Genomic DNA, 19,285 nt, shown 5'->3' with positions numbered 1-19,285 from the left:
CTGTAAAATACGATCATCTTTTCCGAGTCCTTTCTTCATTACTGCCAAGCCCTGTTAGAAACTGTCAGCAACTACCAAAAATACTACAAACTTCAAAACACTTTCACTACTACTACTACTACTACTACTACTACTACCACTACCACTACCACTACCACTACCACTACCACTACCACTACCACTACCACTACCACTACCACTACCACTACCACTACCATTACCACTACCACCACCACCACCACTACCACTACCACTACCACTACCACTACCACTACCACTACCACTACCACTACCACTACCACTACCACTACCACTACTACTACTACTACTACCACTACCACTACCACTACCACTACCACTACCACTACCACTACCACTACCACTACCACTACCACTACCACTACCACTACCACTACCACTACTACTACTACTACTACTACTACTACTACTACTACTACTACTACTACTACTACTGCTACTGCTACTGCTACTGCTGCTACTGCTGCTGCTGCTGCTGCTGCTACTACTACTACTACTACTATTACTACTACTACTACTACTACTACTACTACTACTACTACTACTACTACTACTACTACTACAAGAACTAAAACTGTAATATCTAGAGCTGCAAATACAAGCACTGCTCCAAATACTGTTTCAACAACCGTTTTGTGGGACTGAAACGAAAGTTACTACAACTACAAACACGAAGACGACTAGAATGAACTAACTTGAACTATAATGTCCCCACACCTCTAGCTACTACTACTTAAGCTATTCAACTAAAACTGTTTTTATAACTTGTGAAAGTATCGACAACGACGTTTACCTCCCAATAACATTATCCTCAACTCACAAGAATTTCTGATGATTGCTTGGGATTACGAGTAACTAAAATTGAGGAGGGAAATAGGCAAAATCTGCCAAACTAAGATATTAAGAACTACTAAAGACTTGTGGCAAGTTGCTGACAATAACTACCAGATGAACCAGAATATATTAACACATGACAGATTGGCTGCTCTTTCATTTGTGGCTGATTTCCGGAGTGAATTTGTGGCTTTCCATCATGACGTATGCCATTTATAACACAAGAACCCTTCTTGCTATCTACCAGTGCTTACCAATATTTGACATTTTACGTTAATACATAGCAGTTCACATAATACAAGATTAACAGCATCCATCTCTGCAATGATAAGTTACACAGGTAGATATACGTTTGTCTTATCATCCAGCTACATCATACTACGGATAAAATAAGGGTGTGACGATCCAAAGTAAACGTTGCGAGAGTGATCGTCGAGTGTTCAGTTGGAGTAGTTTACAACCTTGTGTCAAAGACAGTTGTGTCTTCATCGGGAGTTGACGATCCCTTATCTTGTGACAGTTGCTCTTCACCATTTCCAAACTTCTCTTTTTTCTTTTGCCCTGGATCTGAAATAACAACAAAAATTGGCGAGTAAGTGAATTTATTCTTTGATCTTGATAGTCACTGGGATCAAAACGCTAAAAACAAGCCGATCCGAACCAAACAATGCCTGCCTTTTCCAGTAGTGTGAGGCGTCTAGAGCTAACCCGGGACTAGGCGGAGTTTGCCAGCACTTACTTAGAACGTTTACAAGTTTTGAAAATGGGAGTCATCGCCACGAAACGAGACTATTTGCGCTGGTAGAGCAATTATAGTTGAATTCAATGATACCATGGGAAATTATTTGAGGTAGGTTGATCATAAATTGTTTTAAACTGTAATGAAAATGCATCTTTCTTTCCAAAAATATTGCCGAAATAGATAACTCACATTATGTATGTAACAGTAGCTTTATATTTTATTCTCTTTTTTTTTAATGTGCATCGACACAAAACTGTGGATGAATTCATTAATTAAGGAAATAGGACTCGGCATCGAAAGGGAAATGACTTCAAACAATATTACCTCTTTAAGTAAAGAACTGGAAACCACCAACTTTCGCTTTTATTTTAAAATCTTACCTATGCCTCCAGCATCTGCTGTGTCAGGTACTTGACTTTCAGCTTCAGATGTTTCATCTTTAGCTTCTACTGCTTCACTTTTGGCTGTCACTGCTTCTAATGATCCATCCTCAGCCTTCGATTGCTCAAAAGGAAACCCCTTTCGATCAGCCCCATCTGCCACTTCACCTTGAGCTTCTGGAGCTCCAACCTCCGATTCCGATACCTCATCGTTGGCTTCCACTGCTTTTCCATTTATCTTTGATCCTTCATCCTGGGCTTTCGCTTTTTGATGTTCAATCTCGACTTGTTCATTCTCAGCCGCCTTTGCTTCAAAATCAACTCCCTTTTCTCCTTGAGCTTCCAACACTTCACCTAGATCTTCTGAGGCTTCACCCTCAGATTCTGATATCTCAGGTTTAGCTTCTTCTGCATCTTCCTTTATCTCTTTTGTTTCATCCAGGGCTTTTCTTACTTCACTTTCAACCTCCGTTGCCTCGCCTTCAACTTGCTCTGTTTCTCCCTTTATCTCTTCTTCATCATCCTGGGCTTTCATTTCTTCATCTTCAGTCTCCACTGATTCATCTTCCTTTACTACTGCCTCAGCATTCTCTGCTTTTTCATCCTCCGCTACTTCTTTCTTAGATTCCGATTCTCCACCCTCAGCTCCAGCTTCTTCAGCATTAGCCACCTCTGTTTCATCCTCACCTTTCACTGCCTCATCCTCATCCTCAGCTGCCTTATCTTCTGCTTTCACTGTTTCACCTTTGGCTGCCACTGCTTCACCACTGATGTTCTCAGCTTTATTTTCATCTTTGCCAACTTTACCGTCACACCCCAGTGATCCATTTCCAGTCTCTGCCTCTTCCTGGACGTGCACAGCTTCATCCTCTGCATCCGTGGAGTCATCTGTAGCCTCAATCATTCTGACCTTGGTTCCTACAGCTTCACATTCAGCTTCTGCTGTCTTAACTTCAGACTTTTCTGTTTCAACCTCAGTTTCCAATTCTTCGTCTCCAGTTTCAGCTGTTTCATCTCTCGCTTTCTTTTCTCTGTCTTCATCAGCTTCTTCTATTTTCACCTCTGTTTTCATTACTGCATCTTCAGCGCCCAGTGCCTTGCCAACAGCCTTGTCTGCCTCACCTTCAGCCTCAGCTGTTTTTTCTTCAGCTCCTGGTGCTTTATCTTCACCTGTTGCTGCTACCTCTTCAGCTTTATCCCTCGCTGCTACTTGAAACTCTGCTCCTTCCACCTGAACCTCAGCCTCCATTGTAACAGCTTCTCCTCCTTCAGCTTTAGCCGCTTCTTGTCCAGCTTCACCATCTTCCGTGTCATTTGCCTCCTGATGAGCATCGCCTTTTCCTCCTGTTATTCCAGCCTCTATCTCTTGGTTCACTTTAGCGTCAGGTCCAGCTTTGCTATGATCTTCACCAGTTTCTGGCTCTGCTTCATCTTTTGTTCCTGGTTTTTGTTTTGGGTCTTTGCCTTCGTCATCTTTTCCTCCTTGGTCTATCATCTCGGTACCAGGTTCTGCGTTAATACAATAGCACACGTAAATGAAGTAATATGTTTCAAAGTATTCAAAACAACAAATGTAAAACATTAAAATGTTGAAATGAGTGGGAAAATACAACTCAATAAAGGAACCAGGTAGCTTCGTTTTAATTTGGGTTTTTAATTTACGATCTAATCATATTCCAAACTAATGAATATCAAAGCACAGTCCTAGAGGCGTTTTCCCAGGTGCTTTTATACATTAATGCCCGGGAAAGCGAAACAAATAGCTGTTTCCTTTAGCTATAGTTATGTTTTCTAATACAATGACTCTGTGCCAGCCCGTAAGCTTATAACAATTATAATTTTGATTTATACCGTTCGGTTGTGACTTTCAGCGAATTCTTTGTTAAGTTCTATGGCGATGCTTGCATTATCTTGTTATTGACGGTATAGCAAAAACCGCACAGAATATTTGCAACTGAGGACCTCTAAATTATCATCTGTTTTCTCTTTAAGGGCTGTGAATAAATGAAGTGCTTTACCTCGTGTGACGACGATCACTGGCTCTTCCCGTTCATAATCTGCATTAATAAGAAAAATAATAATGGTCAAGGTTGTTGTACTTCTTAGTAAAGATTAAATAGAGTCATTTTTGTAATACAGGTCTCCTGAGGAGGATGGCGTCATTTAATGGGCAGCTTTATAGTGGGTATTTATCAATACAGAAGCTTTTCTTTATGTTCCTATTGATTTTGATTTTCATTGACTGATAATATGTTCTCTAAGAGCTGAAATTGATTATGGTATTAAAAAAGGTCATCCTATCTTAAGATGGAGGAGTTGTGAGAAGCTCTGTCGAGAACTAACTTATTCATTAAGGAGAAGCTTCAGGGCGTAATACAAGCGTACCTGTGTCCGATGATGCATCCCCTTCTTCTGAATCTGAAAGCAATAAGAGGGAAGAAGTCATATTAAATAGTTTAAAAGGATATTCAGATAATCCTAATACTCATTTGACGTTTCAGGGACGAATATGGTGCAAAACTATTTATTGTCTTATGAGAAAAAATGGACAAAAGAGAAAAAACCTGAGATAAGCCATCAACATGAGTGACAAAATTGAACCTATGCTACACATTGACATTCAGATCCTAGCAGTAGGGAGAATGTTTGTCCCATGAACCTAATTTATGGCCTTAGCTCCTACGAGTCCACTTTATCTCAGTGGTTGAGCATCCGAACTAGTAATTGGAAGGTGTTAGGTTTGACTCCTGGAAGGAGCACTCGAATTTCCTTTTTCCGAGTATGCCTCCGCTATTCACTGAAGAATACATCATTCTCAAAGAATATCTTTTTCTGATTACAAGCTAGCTTTTACATTTTGAAGATCCATTTATTGCACGAATATATCTTTCTTCAAATTTTCATTATTAATTGTTATTCTCTCGGTATTCTGTAATAGTACACAGCACTAGATTACGACTCAAATCACCTTGGTCAGCAGCTGCTTGACCGAGAACTTGCATCTCCAGCATTTCATGGTCTTGCTCGTCTTCTGGCAAATTAAAGGAAAGCCAGAAAGAATTACAACAGATTTATAATAATTTATTAGGCATAAGTACAGAAGGATCTTACAAAATGAAGACAAATCTATAATCAGGAAAAGAACGGAGACTAGTGTTTAAAAGGGTGGCACACTATTAGTGCAAAGCGCATAGTACACACTCGGACTGAAAAGGATAAAATAAACGAAAATAAAGTAGCGAATTGTATTGTAATGGCAGATAAATTTACCCTGGTCGCTCTCATAGTCGTCAGTGTCCTCGTCTTCCGATTCATCATGTTCCTCTTCACCTCCTTGTTCCATTACAAGACACATAAAAGTATGATTAATGGTAGTAAAAACTTAATTTAGCTTCAACAGCTTTATTTTTTGAGGCACTGCTGCAAAAAAACCCAAAGCTGGTTCCCTGTGAGGCGTTTACACAGTAATATCGATAGACAAGTTCACATGAAAGTTTTATTTTGCATGATTGAGTTTATAAGCAGAGTTAAGTTGTACTTACCTTCATCGCCCCGACCACAGAGAGGAATTCCACGCAAATAGCACCAGAGCTTTAGCATTTTCTGTTTTAAGATCCCTCGCACCTGACAAATAAGCCATTTAGTTAATTTTTAAAGTTTTAAGTAATTATTTTGATTGATGCAATTTAACACAAGCTATCAATATGGTAAAGCAAACAATCATGGTCACACTAAGGGACGGAACGGAATTGGCCTGCAAGAACTTTCAACTATCCTACACTGCGACCCGTCTTCAAATTTTATTTGATGCTAGCATAGCAAAACATTATTTTCTGTGTTTTAATTTATGTCTTTCTTAATGAATTTGATCACCTTATCGCTAATATTACTTTTTTAAATTGCTCTTTTTTATTGCTTGGCTGTACGTTTTTGTCAATTTTGTGGTATTGAGAGGATTTTGCGATAAATGAGGATATAAAAGATGCCGGGATCTGTTATTCCTGGGCGTAAAGGGTGTGCAAAAACAACAGCAGTAAGTATGGTTTCTCGTGCCCTACTGAAGTTGTACAAACCTACAGTAGGTTTAGTTAATCAACACTACAGCAGATTTTGCTATTAAAGAGAGTCAATGTTCCCCCAATGTTAGCTAGATGCAGTTAATGTGTGATAAATGAAGAGTCTATTTTTGGATTATCTGAATTTTTTCTTTGTAGATTGTCTAATGAAGGCCACAAAAGGTTACTACATACCTGTGGGGTTGCAAAGGTGTAGAGCACTGGATTCATTGCTGAGTTAATCGGTAGGACAAAGACAGCAATCCACACGGCGATATCGTCAGGTGGCTCAAAGGCTTCGTTTAACACCGAATTCAAACCAATCACCACAATCGGGATCCAGGATACAAGGTCGGTTAAAATAATCCAAAACACGCGTTTGGCGAGGGACGTTTCTCTCTTGGCATCTCTTGCCCTGGCTTTTCGTTCCCTTCTCGTACCTTGACGGGTGAGCCGCCATCTCGACATGCAGGTCTTGTACAAAATCATGGAGTACGCCACAATAATAACGATAACCAGAGCCACATTCAAACCCACAAATACGGCAACTGAATACTCCCATCCCGAAATAAAGTCAGGGTCAAGCTGGAGGGGGATACACACGACTGATTTACCATAGTAGAATATGCTTTTGTCATGGTCATGGAAATAGCGGATGCCGAAGGTTGGCAGGTAGGCAAAAAGGAAACCGATCACCCAGATGGCAAGGCAAAACTTATGGGCCTTCTTTCGAGTGAGTCCCTTGAATTGATAAGGGAACACGATCTTCTTCACTCGCTCAATCGCGAGGAGCGCCAGTGTCATGATGGATACCTGGCTGGACATCGCCGACATTCCCCCTACCATCTGGCACCGGAAACCGGTTCGCCACTCAAAGTCATGCAGATAATATTCACCAGACCAGACAGCATCCATTACCCCGACAGTAATAAGGTACACTCCCATCAGTCCATCCGCAACCGCAACGTGCATCAACAGAATCGTTTGCACGACATTCTTTTCTTTAAAGAACACTCGCCAGGTAATCACAAACACAGCCCCAAGAATCGACAAAATTCCAACCACCCAGATGCACCTTTTTGGGTTTACGTTCCGAAACATACTGTCACAGTTTGCGAAATTGTCATTGATGACAAAAGCACAGCCGGCGTCTTCCTTGAATTCCGCATGGCAGCACATAAGGTTGGTATCAAGCATTCTGCAAGATAATCATAAAGGCCAAAAAATTAACAATTTAAATAAGTAACTTCAAGGGTCAATTTATGTGACTGCGCAATTGGTTGAATTAGTCTGTAAAGCGTTTGATAAAACTTTGTATTTGAGTACTGGCAATGCGTTAGGTTTGATTTTTGCTAGATAAATTGCGACAAATGTGGGCATATGACATAACATGACCCTGTTAGCGTTTTAAGATTTCAGTATTATTCTCTGCCATGAGCGTTCATTCCTTTTAGCCATAAATTGTTGTTGCTATAAGAAAAAAAATCACAAAAGGGACATTAAGTTTTTGAAGGCTTTTAATTATTTTTGTTGAAATATGTATCAAAACTAGGGTGTAATAATTTGTAGATTTTAAATCAAGAGCCTTTTTGTGTAGAGGTACAGTATGGCAGGATATTTATACCAAATTTGAGCATAGCGTGGCAAATATGTGAACAAGCTAATTCCGTAACGTTTAAATGTTTCCCGTTGTTGCCCAAGCTCATAAGGCCATAAACGAGTGGGACGCCAATGATCACCTTGTAACTTACTGGTTTCGAGCACGCGTGCAGCAAGTCAAAGGATGGAACCCACCATAAAAGAGACTAAATGCTTTATCGTTCATATTTCATGCCCAGACTTCATACGCCTTTTAAATGACGTGCAAACTATGTCCTTTAAAACCCAACAGGAGTTTACATTTTTGTTAAAACAGTCATTCCTAGTTTTTCCTAAGCCAAACACCTGGAAATGAATCAAAACCTGCTAATTACAGCTAACAACAGGATTTCGTATCTGGGCAGAGCTAAATTTCCTAGTTTTCAATAGGTTTCCTACGATCATTGACAGCAGTTAAAAATGTGATCATTGGTGGAGTTTCCATCGTCTTTTCATGAAGCTGTTATGGTATATTGAGACTCCAGTCCCTTTTGCTGTACAGTAGGCATTAACTCTGAAGGTGCATAGACCGGTTTTCACAATAATTTTTTTTTGGTATTCTTTATTGGAAACTCAGGACTAGTCAAAAAGAACTGCGCTTATATTAGTCCGCTGATTTGCGTAGGTTTATAACAATTATTTTATCAAAGAATATTACATTTGTGTGATGTTGTTCATTCCAGCGAAAAAACCCACAGGGAGTTCAGCCATCAGGTTATAATGCATAAATCTGAAATTCAACACATAAATATGTAACTTATTTAGGCGCTGAGTTGCACGCGTAATTTAAGGCCCGGTTAGTGTAACTTTGGAAAAATGTTAAGATATTCACACATATTCACACAACTTCCCGCTGTCAGGATAAATCTTTGGCGAATTAGGTCTCAAAATAACACTGTTCAGCCAGGTGGGGGATGGGCTAACTTTGAAAGATCGCAACTTTCCTAATATTTGAAGCAACAGCAGCAACCTCTGTGACCTTACCTAAGATTTACACGAAAGAATATGATACACCATGTCTTTTCATGGGAAAACGTGTAGCGTCGTTACTTCGCATCTTTATTCCATGGTAGCATTTGATAATTGGTCTTGATTATTTTGGAGTCAGGTTAAGCGGTTTTCTGGGGTTGTGTAAAAATCGAGCCAATACGGTGGATTTTGATGGGTGATGTAATTCTCACGTCAAGTGACGTCGTGCCACTTGGATTATGAATGAAATAAATTAAGCTGGGTTGAACGTCGGCTAGGTTGACATATTTTTGCACAAACGATACTTAACATTTACAGCTCTGCGCATAGCAGAATGGAGCTTAAGTGAACGTAGAGCTGTAGGCGGTTAGATATTTTTCTATTCAAACGAGAGACAGTACATTTTTTAAGAAGAAAATTTCATTCAAATGCCTAGTCAACAAACACCGTACTGTAACGACAGGCTATTCCCGGAAAGCCTGACTACAGGCCACTACAAACTTAATCACTAATGATAACAATAATAATGGGAATTTCAGTGGAATCCACATTGTGGCTCTTCGCTCCACTGTTTCCAGGTCTAATTGGAATTTGGAAATGTTGGTTCAGTTTTTATGGAGGGAGGAAAACCGGAGTACCCAGAGAAAAACCCTCGGTGCAGGGACGTGAACAAACAACAACAACAACAAAATCAATCCATCAATCAATTAATCAATCAATCAATTAATTAATCAATCCATCAATCATTTAATCAGTAGCCAGTCAATCAATCAATCAATCAATCAATCAATCAATCAATCAATCAAGAAACGATTCATTCAGCCTATCATTAAACAATTAACCAATTAATCCATTCACCCATCCATCGTGGTAATTATGTTTTTATTTCTTTGAATGGCACAAGGTAATCACGTTGAATAACAAATCTTGTCTTCTAGGATATTTTTTAATTGCTGTAACGTGAGAGAAAACACTATTTAAGGCCGATTTAGACGATACAACTTTTGCTTATACGACTGTCGCATGCGATTTCCAGAGCGCGCTGCTCGCCTCATAGAATTTTAAGACTTTTTTTTCAAATCCTACGACATTTTTTTGTGACGTACACGACAGTCGTAAGCGAGTTGAAGGTATGATTTACAAGAAAAAATTCGTGTCATAGGCCTGTCGTAAGTCTGTCGTATGCGACAAAGTAGTACCGTGTAAATCGCCCTTCTAACATAAGTGTTATACTTAGGTTGTTCCAGCAGTGATTGCGACCTATAAAGAAATCATTCGTTTAAAACTTTAGGAATTAATTCCAAGCTTAGATGTTTTGTCCACGTTTTTATTTTTTCCACACAACTCACACATAGCGAGCAAAAATGTAAATGGAATATAAATTTGTTCCAATGAAAACCAAAGAGACACAGTAATACCCAAAGTTATACTTACAAAAATCGCAATTTTTTGACGTCTTGGAAGGTTTCTAAGGAGACGTTCAGGATATCATTATCGTGGATGTCACTACAAAAAACAGATATGTGTTGTAAATATTCTATTGAGTTGATGCGATCGATACTTTTATGAAGTCGTTATTTCACAATCATTATGTTTAGAGAAGCGGACACCCACAGGAGCATCATTTGGTGTCCGTAATAGCGAGAGACTTCTTTGGCTAATCATACGCATGAGTTTACTGAGGCATCAGGGAGGGCAGAAGCTCATACCAGAGCAATTCTGCAAGCCAAGGTAATGCCTTTGACAGCCTTGGAGGTGTCGTGGAGTGATCAGGTTTGGGAAATTCAATCAGTTGTGGCCGACTTTGGGTCCACAATTTCATCGTACCCCGCCATTGGGAACTCTCGCTATTAAGGACACCAAATGATGGTCCCGTGGGTGTCCGCTTCTCTAAACATTATGATTGTGAAATAATAACTCCATAAAAGCATCCATCACATCACATCAATTTAATATTGTCAAATGTCACTATAATGTTACAAGCCAAAGAAGGGGCAAGTCTGTCTACAACATTTAAATGACAAAATCAGCTAAAACATCGTTGTTGTTGAATCGTTTATTAATATGACGGGGTCTCCAACAGAAATAGCTAGCCTTTCGAATCTTATGGCTGTAGTTTCAGATTGCTCTTCCTTTCTTTCTGATTAGGCATTCTCGACGCCATTGACTGGTCAGCTGCTTGGCAACTGTGGTGACGGAATTTTTTCGTAATATAAGGCGCCGCCGAGTCCGGGAATCGAACGCGGGTCACAGAAGACGAACGAACAAAAGAAACGTATTCCCACAAATGGCGCCGAGTCAGACAATTCAACCCGGCCACATTGGTGGGAGGCGAGTGCTCTCACCAGTACGCCATCCCTACTTCCAGATTTTATGATTCTTGTACTTTTATGAAGTCGAGTAATCCGTCGATTTTCCAAACGTTGCTGTTGTTCCTCGCCCGGGCAATTCGTTCACGAATTTAATTTCTTTGGGAAGATTGGTCATAATGACAGGAATTAACGATCCGCCCTTTTGATATGACGCGACGTCCCGTACGCCGATTTTTCACAAGCTAATCTAAAGGAAATCTGATCCTGGGCAGCCGGGCATTCGTAACAATTCATTCATTTGTGTCAAAATGATTTGTTGAGGTCGTCTAAATCGTTGTTCTAGACTTTCCACTGATGAATCGTAATAAGAACGTGAAAAGTTAAGTCCCTGAATGGCTCGACTAGCAGCAACCTAGATTTGTACACGAGTCCCTATGTTTTCTCCAGGTTGTTACAACCCCTAGAAATCTGGGACCATTAGCAATAAAATATTAAACAGGTAGGTAGTATAGTGAGAATCCAACTGGTTAGCTCACTTCGTGGGCATTCATAACCCATCACTTCATTAATTGTAAACTGCACCGCAACCATTCTGGCAAAGTCCTCCACACTGTGTTGTAAATTGTCTCTGAAAATCACACGAGGGGAGTGGATAATATGATATATGTATGTATATACGTATATCTTCTGACCTATATATAAGTTACTTAGCTTTTTGTAACTCTGTGCTAGTCTAAGATATTTTATCCAGTGAAGGGCTAACCATTGTCTACTCACAGGTACAAAAGACTCCTCAGCCCCTTGAAAATCCGCTTGGGTAGTACTTTAATATGATTATTCGACAGATACCTTCAAAAACAAAACAAGTTGAAAAGGTATCAAAACCAAGAAACTCGACACGCGCCTCAATTTGGTTACCATGTAAACACTTTAAATAATTCTGAACCACCACTCTCCATTTCGTTCAGAGGCGTATACGAACACCAATAACAAGTTTCCATTTTACACACATATAGCCGGTGTTCAGTGGCCGGCTCTTCAATTGAGGTTTACACTAAAGGAACTTTGTCATTTACGCAACTAGGAGAAATTGGGTTTAGAAGTCGTTTAATGTTTCACTGTAAAACTGTTGTTAGATGATTTACATTTGTATTGTACTTTTATTTATTTATTTCTTTTTTTTCTTTTTTTTTTTCTTTTAGTCTTTATTAGTCCAGTCTGGCAATAAATGGCATTACTTACAAATCATATAAATCCACCAAGTCCCTAAACTGACCAGGATGAAGCTTCGATATGTTGTTTTCCGCCAATTTCCTAATATATTTTTGTAGCAAACAACAAAATATAACAGATGAAATGATTATGATAAGCAATAGCCAAGGTTACATGTTGTTACAAGTAACAAAACCTTTGTAACGGGAAAATAAAGCAGTGCATATATTATTTACATACAGTTAGTTCTAGTTCGAATTGGTGTTATTAAAACCTTAAACAATAAATTTTAGTGAAAATCGCTAGCTTAAAATTTATTTAGGCAAATCCTCTTTTAAAAAATTATTTCCGAATATTTTCTACCCCAAAATTGGCAAATCTCATTGAGATTCATAACGCTGCAAAATTGTATCCTCCTTATGTTTAAAATGATGTTATAACGACAATAAACTATGCGATAAGATGTTAGTGAATGCTTGCTTTTAAGAAATTATATTTATTTCTCCTTCGTCTCACTTCTTTTCATCTCGAGGGTTGGTGAAGGAGGCAAAAGAAGTACTAGTACACCTTTGATATATCAAACGAAAAGCCGAAAAACCTTGTTAGTTTTCTGGCTAAGATTGATTTGGCAACAATTTGAATGCCATTTTGTGGAAAGATTTTATCGAACTTTTAATTTTCTAGTTTTATCGTCATATATTGTATATCGTATAGTTAAAGATTTACTGTAAAACTTGAGTACACTAAAGCTGCCCGACGTTTCGATGATGCTATCATCGTTATCGATGTAAAGTAGCCGTTTCTTCGTGGTTGATTATAAATTAGTGAAAACAATATAACAGACACTTTTAGGGTCAGTTATTTAAACAGAGTCTACCGTGATCGCGGCTTAAGACAATCAGTGGGCCTCCAAATCTGTTGATAAGTGGTTTATTTTAAATAGATAAATAGTTTTCTATGCTGGGATGCAAGCGTTCCTGTTACTATTAGCAGTAGACAATGTTTAGATATGACCGTTGGTAAAATTGAAAATGGTTTAGAACGTGATTTTGTTAAACACCGTCTAAACTGTCTTTTAATAACTGACCCTTAGTGTTCTTTGTGATTATGTAAATAACTTGGCGCGGATGGAGTCAGCTTGTACGTTGAAAGCTCGTTTAAGATCTTGAATGATCAACATTACGTGAATCAAGCAGTCAAATTTGTTGCGGCATTTTTTTTTTTTTTCAGCACAGAAAAGTTGTTAGTTAATTTTTATTTTAGTATAACGCAAATCGTACATGTGCTTGCCAATAAATTGAGGAATTCAGTGAACTGAGTTCGGCAACACGTTGATGTAAGTGTCGGTTGGTGTACCCGACAAAGTCCATATCGCATAAACCACATTTATATCGCATTGTTGGTTGATGATACTTGGTTTCAGTTCCCTGGATTTTAACACATCTCCGATTTTCCGGCTTGTAAACACAGCTGGATGAAGGCGCAAAGCCAATTTTGTTGCCGAATGACATCACTTGTTTCTTTGTGCCGTCTGCCGGTCAACAAGATGGGTCCATGGCTTAAGCCGGCGACAAGCCAGGCGATTTTATTCGCCGATCGCGACGAATATGATCGTCAGCGAAAATCGCAAGCGATTTTCACCACCGATTGATGCGGACACACTTGGCGATTTTTTTGTCGCCGATCGCGGCGATGTGGCACTTAAACATTGTTCCCAGGCTCCATCTTACCGCTGCTACCCGACTTTTCGAAAAGTCATGTAATAAAATAGGCCATACTGATTAGTTGACTTTACTGGCGATTCGCAGCGATGAGCGCAGAAAATAGCGGGAACGAGCACACTAGGCGAATGCCGCCGAAATTAATCACCGATATCTGACATGCCAGATATCGACGATTTTATACGCCGATCGGCGTATAAAATCGCCTAGTGTGTCACCGGCTTCAACTCACGAAATGTTAATCATTCAAAACCTTAAACCAGCTTTGAACATGCAAGCTGACTCCATCCGTGCTAAGTTATGTACATAATCACAAAGAAACTAAATGTCTATTATATTGTTTTCGCTTGTTTATATTCAACCACGAAGAAACAGCCACTTGCGTTGATAATGATGATAACATCATCGAAACGTCGGAAAGGTTTAGTTTCAATATATTATTACAATTCTATATCATGTCAGCATTTGTAATGTTTTTATGTATTTTTCTATACTTTTGAATCAATTTTAACAGTTACTGAGATTCTTAAAACATGGATACGTCCCATTACACGAACCACAAAGGGAACGATATACCTTACAGGACCAATTGTCATAACTTTGTCGTTATTAAAATACGTGGGCGGTGCTTTTTTATCCCCCCACCCCTACGCCTTCCCTCTCGCCTGTCCTCATCTGCTCCCATAAGGCTTCGAAACTCAAAACAGAACAAGAAAAAAAAAAATAATCAATACAGCTTAAATTGGGTTGCATTTGTTGGTTTCTATCACAGTTCCTGTCTGATGCAGTTTTCCAATTTAGCGATCTAATTTTTCTATGAGCCAAACCTCACTTACAGTATCTTTATCTTGGTCAAGTTCCTGAAGACGTCATGGGAGAGATTATTAAGTTTGTTGTGAGCCATCCACCTGCAAAACATACTTACATTTTAGCTGTACAAATAATACAACTAGCCACAACTTAGCTAAAAGTACTCGAATTAAACATGTGGTGCTTTAATTAACTTGACCCTTAATCTACACGGGTAAGGGATAAATTATGCCCCCAGGGACTTTAAACCTGGACAGCTTTTTCAATATGCGCACAAACTCCTTAAAAAAACTTTTGGACCTTTCCAGGTATTTATCTCGAAAAGTTAAGGTGTGATCGGTTAGAGTTCATTGGGTTTGATGTTACCATTGCAGCCAAATGTTAACAGATATTTTTTTTTTTCAGAAAAATGGAAATACCTCGATGTTACTTTTGTGTTTGAGCTGATGTTATCTTTCCTTATTGCTTTCAATTTTTTTTTTTTTTTTCAATTTCGGCGCGTTTCTGAAGTCTTGCGAAATCCAGAAATCAAAAATGGTGGATCCGATATGGCCGCCATTGGGTAATAATGGTGTGTTTACCGCGTCATATGACGTCATCACTTCTCGTTGCAGACCTCAAAGGAAACATCCTTCGACGTACTGTCTATCCTCCAGGCCTGATTGTCGTAGCTTTTATAGTTACAAGGTTATGAGGAGGGGGAAGGAATCCCCTCAATACCCTCCCCCAAAACACAATGATCGTAATGTGTTAGTTGGGATACATTTTGTCCGCTATAGAGCAACTTAGTCACTGGATAAAGTTATACGCTCTTTGAAAAACCAGAACCTTGATGTTAGTGGTTAATACTCCCCAAAAACAAGACCAAGGGCAAGTATTAACGTCTTTAGAAGCGAATGGAAACTATCAACAAAAAAAGTAATGGAGCATTTTTGTCGAATTCCACCATACTGATTGTTCTCACTTACAGCTGCGTCAGGTTGACAAGGTTCCCAAAAATCCTGCGTGGTAATCTCTTAATATTATTGCGAGACAAATCCCTGTTGATCCAGAAAAAAAAATACAATCAGGAATCTAGCAAAACACACAGCTTTTCATAACAGTAAGATTAACATCGACTGAGTTTATAGACTTACTTCAGCCACTCAGCTGATATAAAAGTTACGCGTTTCTCTCCCAATCATGCAGCACCAAAGTCTTACTTGGCCCCTAGATCAGATAATTTGCTTCTTTTCATTCTAGTCGGTACAATTTTGATCATTCAGAATGAGTGTAAAATGTCATGAATTTTATGAACGTTGATATATGCATTTGAATTCTTCAACTACAAGATCTAGCTAGGACTCACCTGGTGCACCATCTCGCGGCAAAATTATAAGTAACTGACGTGAACAACTGCACTTATTAGCATTATAAATTTTTATTCAATATTAAAGTTACATGTCTAACCCCCTAAATCCACATTTCCTGTCCTCTTAGCCTGAAAACACATTAAGTTGAATATTACGCGGATAGATTTCTTGACTGGGATAATCATGTAAACTCATTTCCTGGATATTATGCATGTTACAGCAATACTATTTTGTTTGCTGTGTTTTAAGCGCTATTCATTAATTATTTTAGGAGACTAAAACTATTGGAGATGAGTAGTAGCACATGACTAAACAATTGTAAGAAGATTTGATCTCTTGATACTCACAGTTCGTCCAAATTTTTGAGATCTGCAAACAGTTCAGCAGGTAACTTCTCGATATTGTTATCGTGTAACCACCTTCATAAGACAAAAATGAAGCGAACAAAATCAGTTCAGCCTATCTGATATTGACATTGCTCAAACAGCACTAGGTTGTATAGGAGAAAGGAAAATAAATCCAAGGCAAGAAACTTATTACAACTAGCTGAAGCGTTAAAACAAGATTACAAATGTTGAAAGCAGGAAAACATAATTAAAACAATTAAACTTCTTTAGCATCATTATAGCCATGGGTGAGTACGAGGTTGCGCTTAATCATTAATGAAAATACCCTGACCAAAAGGTTAATATGTAAATTGAGATTGACAACTATTGGCAGATTCATTGTTAACAGTTAAGCCATTAAACGATAGTATTCAGGGGGCTCGACATCATCTAAGTGTTGAAACATGACATAACTTAGTTTCTTACACAGACAACCGAGCATGTTATTACTCCTATCTAGACAGGGAGGGGAGGGGAGGGGTACGGACTGTGCCTGCGGCAGCCATTTAAGGTTTAAAGTTATTAAAAGTTAATGAAATAACTTTTAAAACACGAAGACGCCATGAAACTTAAGGACTTTTTCTGAAACTAACAAGTGGTTATACCAACTTGAAATTAGATTACTTTACTCACAGTTCGTCTAAATCTGTCAATCCACGAAACAGACTTTTGTTTAACAGCGTCAGGTTGTTGCTGTTCAGTCGCCTGCACAAGTAACGAACATATCGAGTATTAGAGACTATTATATTCCGCGAATTATACTTGATTATTATCGAAATTATAATGTTCAAATTTATGTTTATTCTTGTTTGTCGCGAGATTTGTCTCTATATATTGTTTATATGAAAGCAGGAAAATAATAATATGTACAACCACATTGTAATAACGTGTAAAGGATGTGTTAAAAACCCAGGGAGACTAGACATTATAATTTATGTCTGGGAGCTTTAGCAGATAGTGGGCGTCCATTAAAAGGAGATATTTGATAAGCTCAAACAACTTCATCAATTTTAAGATTTTTTTAACAATGTAATTGAAGCTGTAATGGCTCAACAACCCCCTTAGCTATTGTTTTCAGTTGTTTCCTGATATCAGTATCTCTTCCAAAGTTATGGTCGACAAACTACTGAAGTAATACTTCTTCAGCTACTTAATTCTCCGTTATATATATATCCTCGGAAGCTCTTCACCTGGACTTTAGTGCGCATGAGGAGTTCTGGTCCCCGTTGTTCGAAAGCCGAGGAACGCTAATCCCCGATTCAAAATTAAGCAAGGTTTTCTTCTCGCTCATTAAGAGTGTTTTTAAAAGTTAAGTTTTAAGCTAGCGGTAAAGAAGAGTCTTAGACAAAACTGAGGAACAGAAATCCTTTTGAAGATTCTTCATTGGTTAGCAATGAAACTCACATCAAAGTTCACGTTACCCCAGGATTAACGTAATCGGGCTTTGACTGAACTCTGCCCAGAACGCAGGCTTAATAATTATAAATTATTGATTAGTTTATTTCACATGAAATAAGCGTTTATTTGATTTACTTCATGTGAAAAAACAAACAAACAAACTAACATACAAAGGAACAAACAAAAAACAAAGAAACTAATGAGGCTGATAAAGGGTTACCCTGCGGCTTGAATTTGGTCATTATCCGTTGGTCTTCTTAAGTATCAAAAGTGTCATAAGAATTGAAAGTGTATCGTTTATAAGGAAAAGAATAAAATGCTACTTACAACCGGATTAGCTTTTTGTTGTGGCTGAAGATTTTTGGTGGTAGGTTTTGCAATTTGTTGTACTGCATATACCTACAAACATAAAAGAAAAAACTCGCGATAAAAAATAGGGAGGCTTTCAATGATCGTGGTATAGGCCATTTCCAGTTTGCTGTGAACCTACTGTAAAGGATCAATCTAATCTTCATCTAGAGCAAAGTTTGATTTCTTTAAATTAACAAAAGTGCCAACAGGGGCAGCTATCACAACAGCTGTTGTTGTTGATTTTCTTAGCTTGCTAGTAATTGTTTATCATTGAATATTTTCGCCAGGTGTTGGCACAAGTAAAGGTAAAGTTTTCTCTTCTTAATGAATCTATGAATTACCCTCAGAAGATGTTTGTTTGAGGTTTTAGCTTACACTTAATCATGATACACAACACTCTTTTTTTAAAAGAAACCAATTCAAAGAAAAATTATCAGGCGGACCCTCTGAAGTTTGGACCGTGCTATGTAAAACTTTATCAATTACTTAGCATTAACTCAAACAGATTTTTTGTTAATTAATCAAATGCAATAAACCATTGATCCTTTATGTAGTATCTCTTGAGTTATATTTTTAAAGTGTACAAAGTAAGGCAAAAAAATTTACTTACAAATACTTCAAATTCCTCAAGCCATGAAACACACTTTCGTTCAACTGAGTCAGATTGTTGTCGTTCAAAAGACTGTATCATTTACAAGCGAAACAGATCAAGTATATTAGCAAGGTAGCTTCATTCAAAGATGGCAACGTTTAGTATCGATCATGGTAAAAAAAAAATCCCATTATGAACACTGTAAATGGCTTTGTGTAGGGTAGTCAGGAACATTCGCTTGTTGCGAATGGTCATGGGGTCTACCATCGCTAGGGAAAAGATTTGTTCTGGCCACTGAAGGAGTGAACTGAATTACATTAATGGTAGTGTAAAAGGCTATAAGCGTTGCCGGGACATGAATGCTGTGTATTTCTGCATGTTGTAGAATGGCCTTGTAATTGATTTCAAGTGTCTTCAACGAGATCATAACGTTAAAGGACAGTTCCTCCTTTTGCTACTGCTACCGTTCTATGCATCACAAGATGGTCCGGGAA

At 38.4% G+C, this 19,285-nt stretch overlaps 2 protein-coding genes across 4 annotated transcripts in view; both read right to left on the bottom strand.

Annotated features, from left to right (window-relative positions):
* Positions 1 to 1,129: 1,129 nt before the first annotated feature.
* On the bottom strand, positions 1,130 to 5,340 carry LOC146482803 (uncharacterized). Of its 3 annotated transcripts, XM_085106705.1 has the most exons (6): positions 5,266 to 5,340; positions 4,964 to 5,026; positions 4,381 to 4,413; positions 4,014 to 4,052; positions 1,996 to 3,504; positions 1,130 to 1,440 (listed from the first exon to the last, which is right to left on the bottom strand). In XM_085106705.1, the coding sequence occupies exons 1-6, from the start codon at positions 5,336 to 5,338 to the stop codon at positions 1,328 to 1,330; spliced, it is 1,830 nt and encodes a 609-aa protein (XP_084962831.1). In that variant the 5' UTR covers positions 5,339 to 5,340; the 3' UTR covers positions 1,130 to 1,327. The 3 variants fall into 3 exon arrangements, with proteins under 3 accessions (XP_084962831.1, XP_084962833.1, XP_084962832.1); XM_085106707.1 differs by lacking the exon at positions 4,014 to 4,052; XM_085106706.1 differs by lacking the exon at positions 4,381 to 4,413.
* A 138-nt stretch (positions 5,341 to 5,478) lies between these two features.
* LOC146482798 (uncharacterized) overlaps positions 5,479 to 19,285 on the bottom strand; it is a 123,737-nt gene continuing 109,930 nt past the window's right edge. The window contains exons 20-31 of the mRNA XM_085106703.1: positions 18,810 to 18,881; positions 18,176 to 18,247; positions 17,084 to 17,155; positions 16,412 to 16,483; positions 15,681 to 15,752; positions 14,739 to 14,810; positions 12,212 to 12,283; positions 11,747 to 11,818; positions 10,092 to 10,163; positions 8,347 to 8,418; positions 6,246 to 7,248; positions 5,479 to 5,619 (exon numbers count right to left, since the gene is read on the bottom strand). Coding sequence (XP_084962829.1) covers positions 5,479 to 5,619; positions 6,246 to 7,248; positions 8,347 to 8,418; positions 10,092 to 10,163; positions 11,747 to 11,818; positions 12,212 to 12,283; positions 14,739 to 14,810; positions 15,681 to 15,752; positions 16,412 to 16,483; positions 17,084 to 17,155; positions 18,176 to 18,247; positions 18,810 to 18,881 — 1,864 coding nt within the window. The remainder of the gene's footprint in view (positions 5,620 to 6,245; positions 7,249 to 8,346; positions 8,419 to 10,091; positions 10,164 to 11,746; positions 11,819 to 12,211; positions 12,284 to 14,738; positions 14,811 to 15,680; positions 15,753 to 16,411; positions 16,484 to 17,083; positions 17,156 to 18,175; positions 18,248 to 18,809; positions 18,882 to 19,285) is intronic.

This window comes from Pavona decussata, unplaced genomic scaffold, assembly GCF_977016875.1.
Source record: "Pavona decussata unplaced genomic scaffold, jaPavDecu1.1 SCAFFOLD_43, whole genome shotgun sequence".
NCBI lineage: Eukaryota > Metazoa > Cnidaria > Anthozoa > Scleractinia > Agariciidae > Pavona > Pavona decussata.
This window is presented reverse-complemented; position numbering and strand designations above follow the sequence as displayed.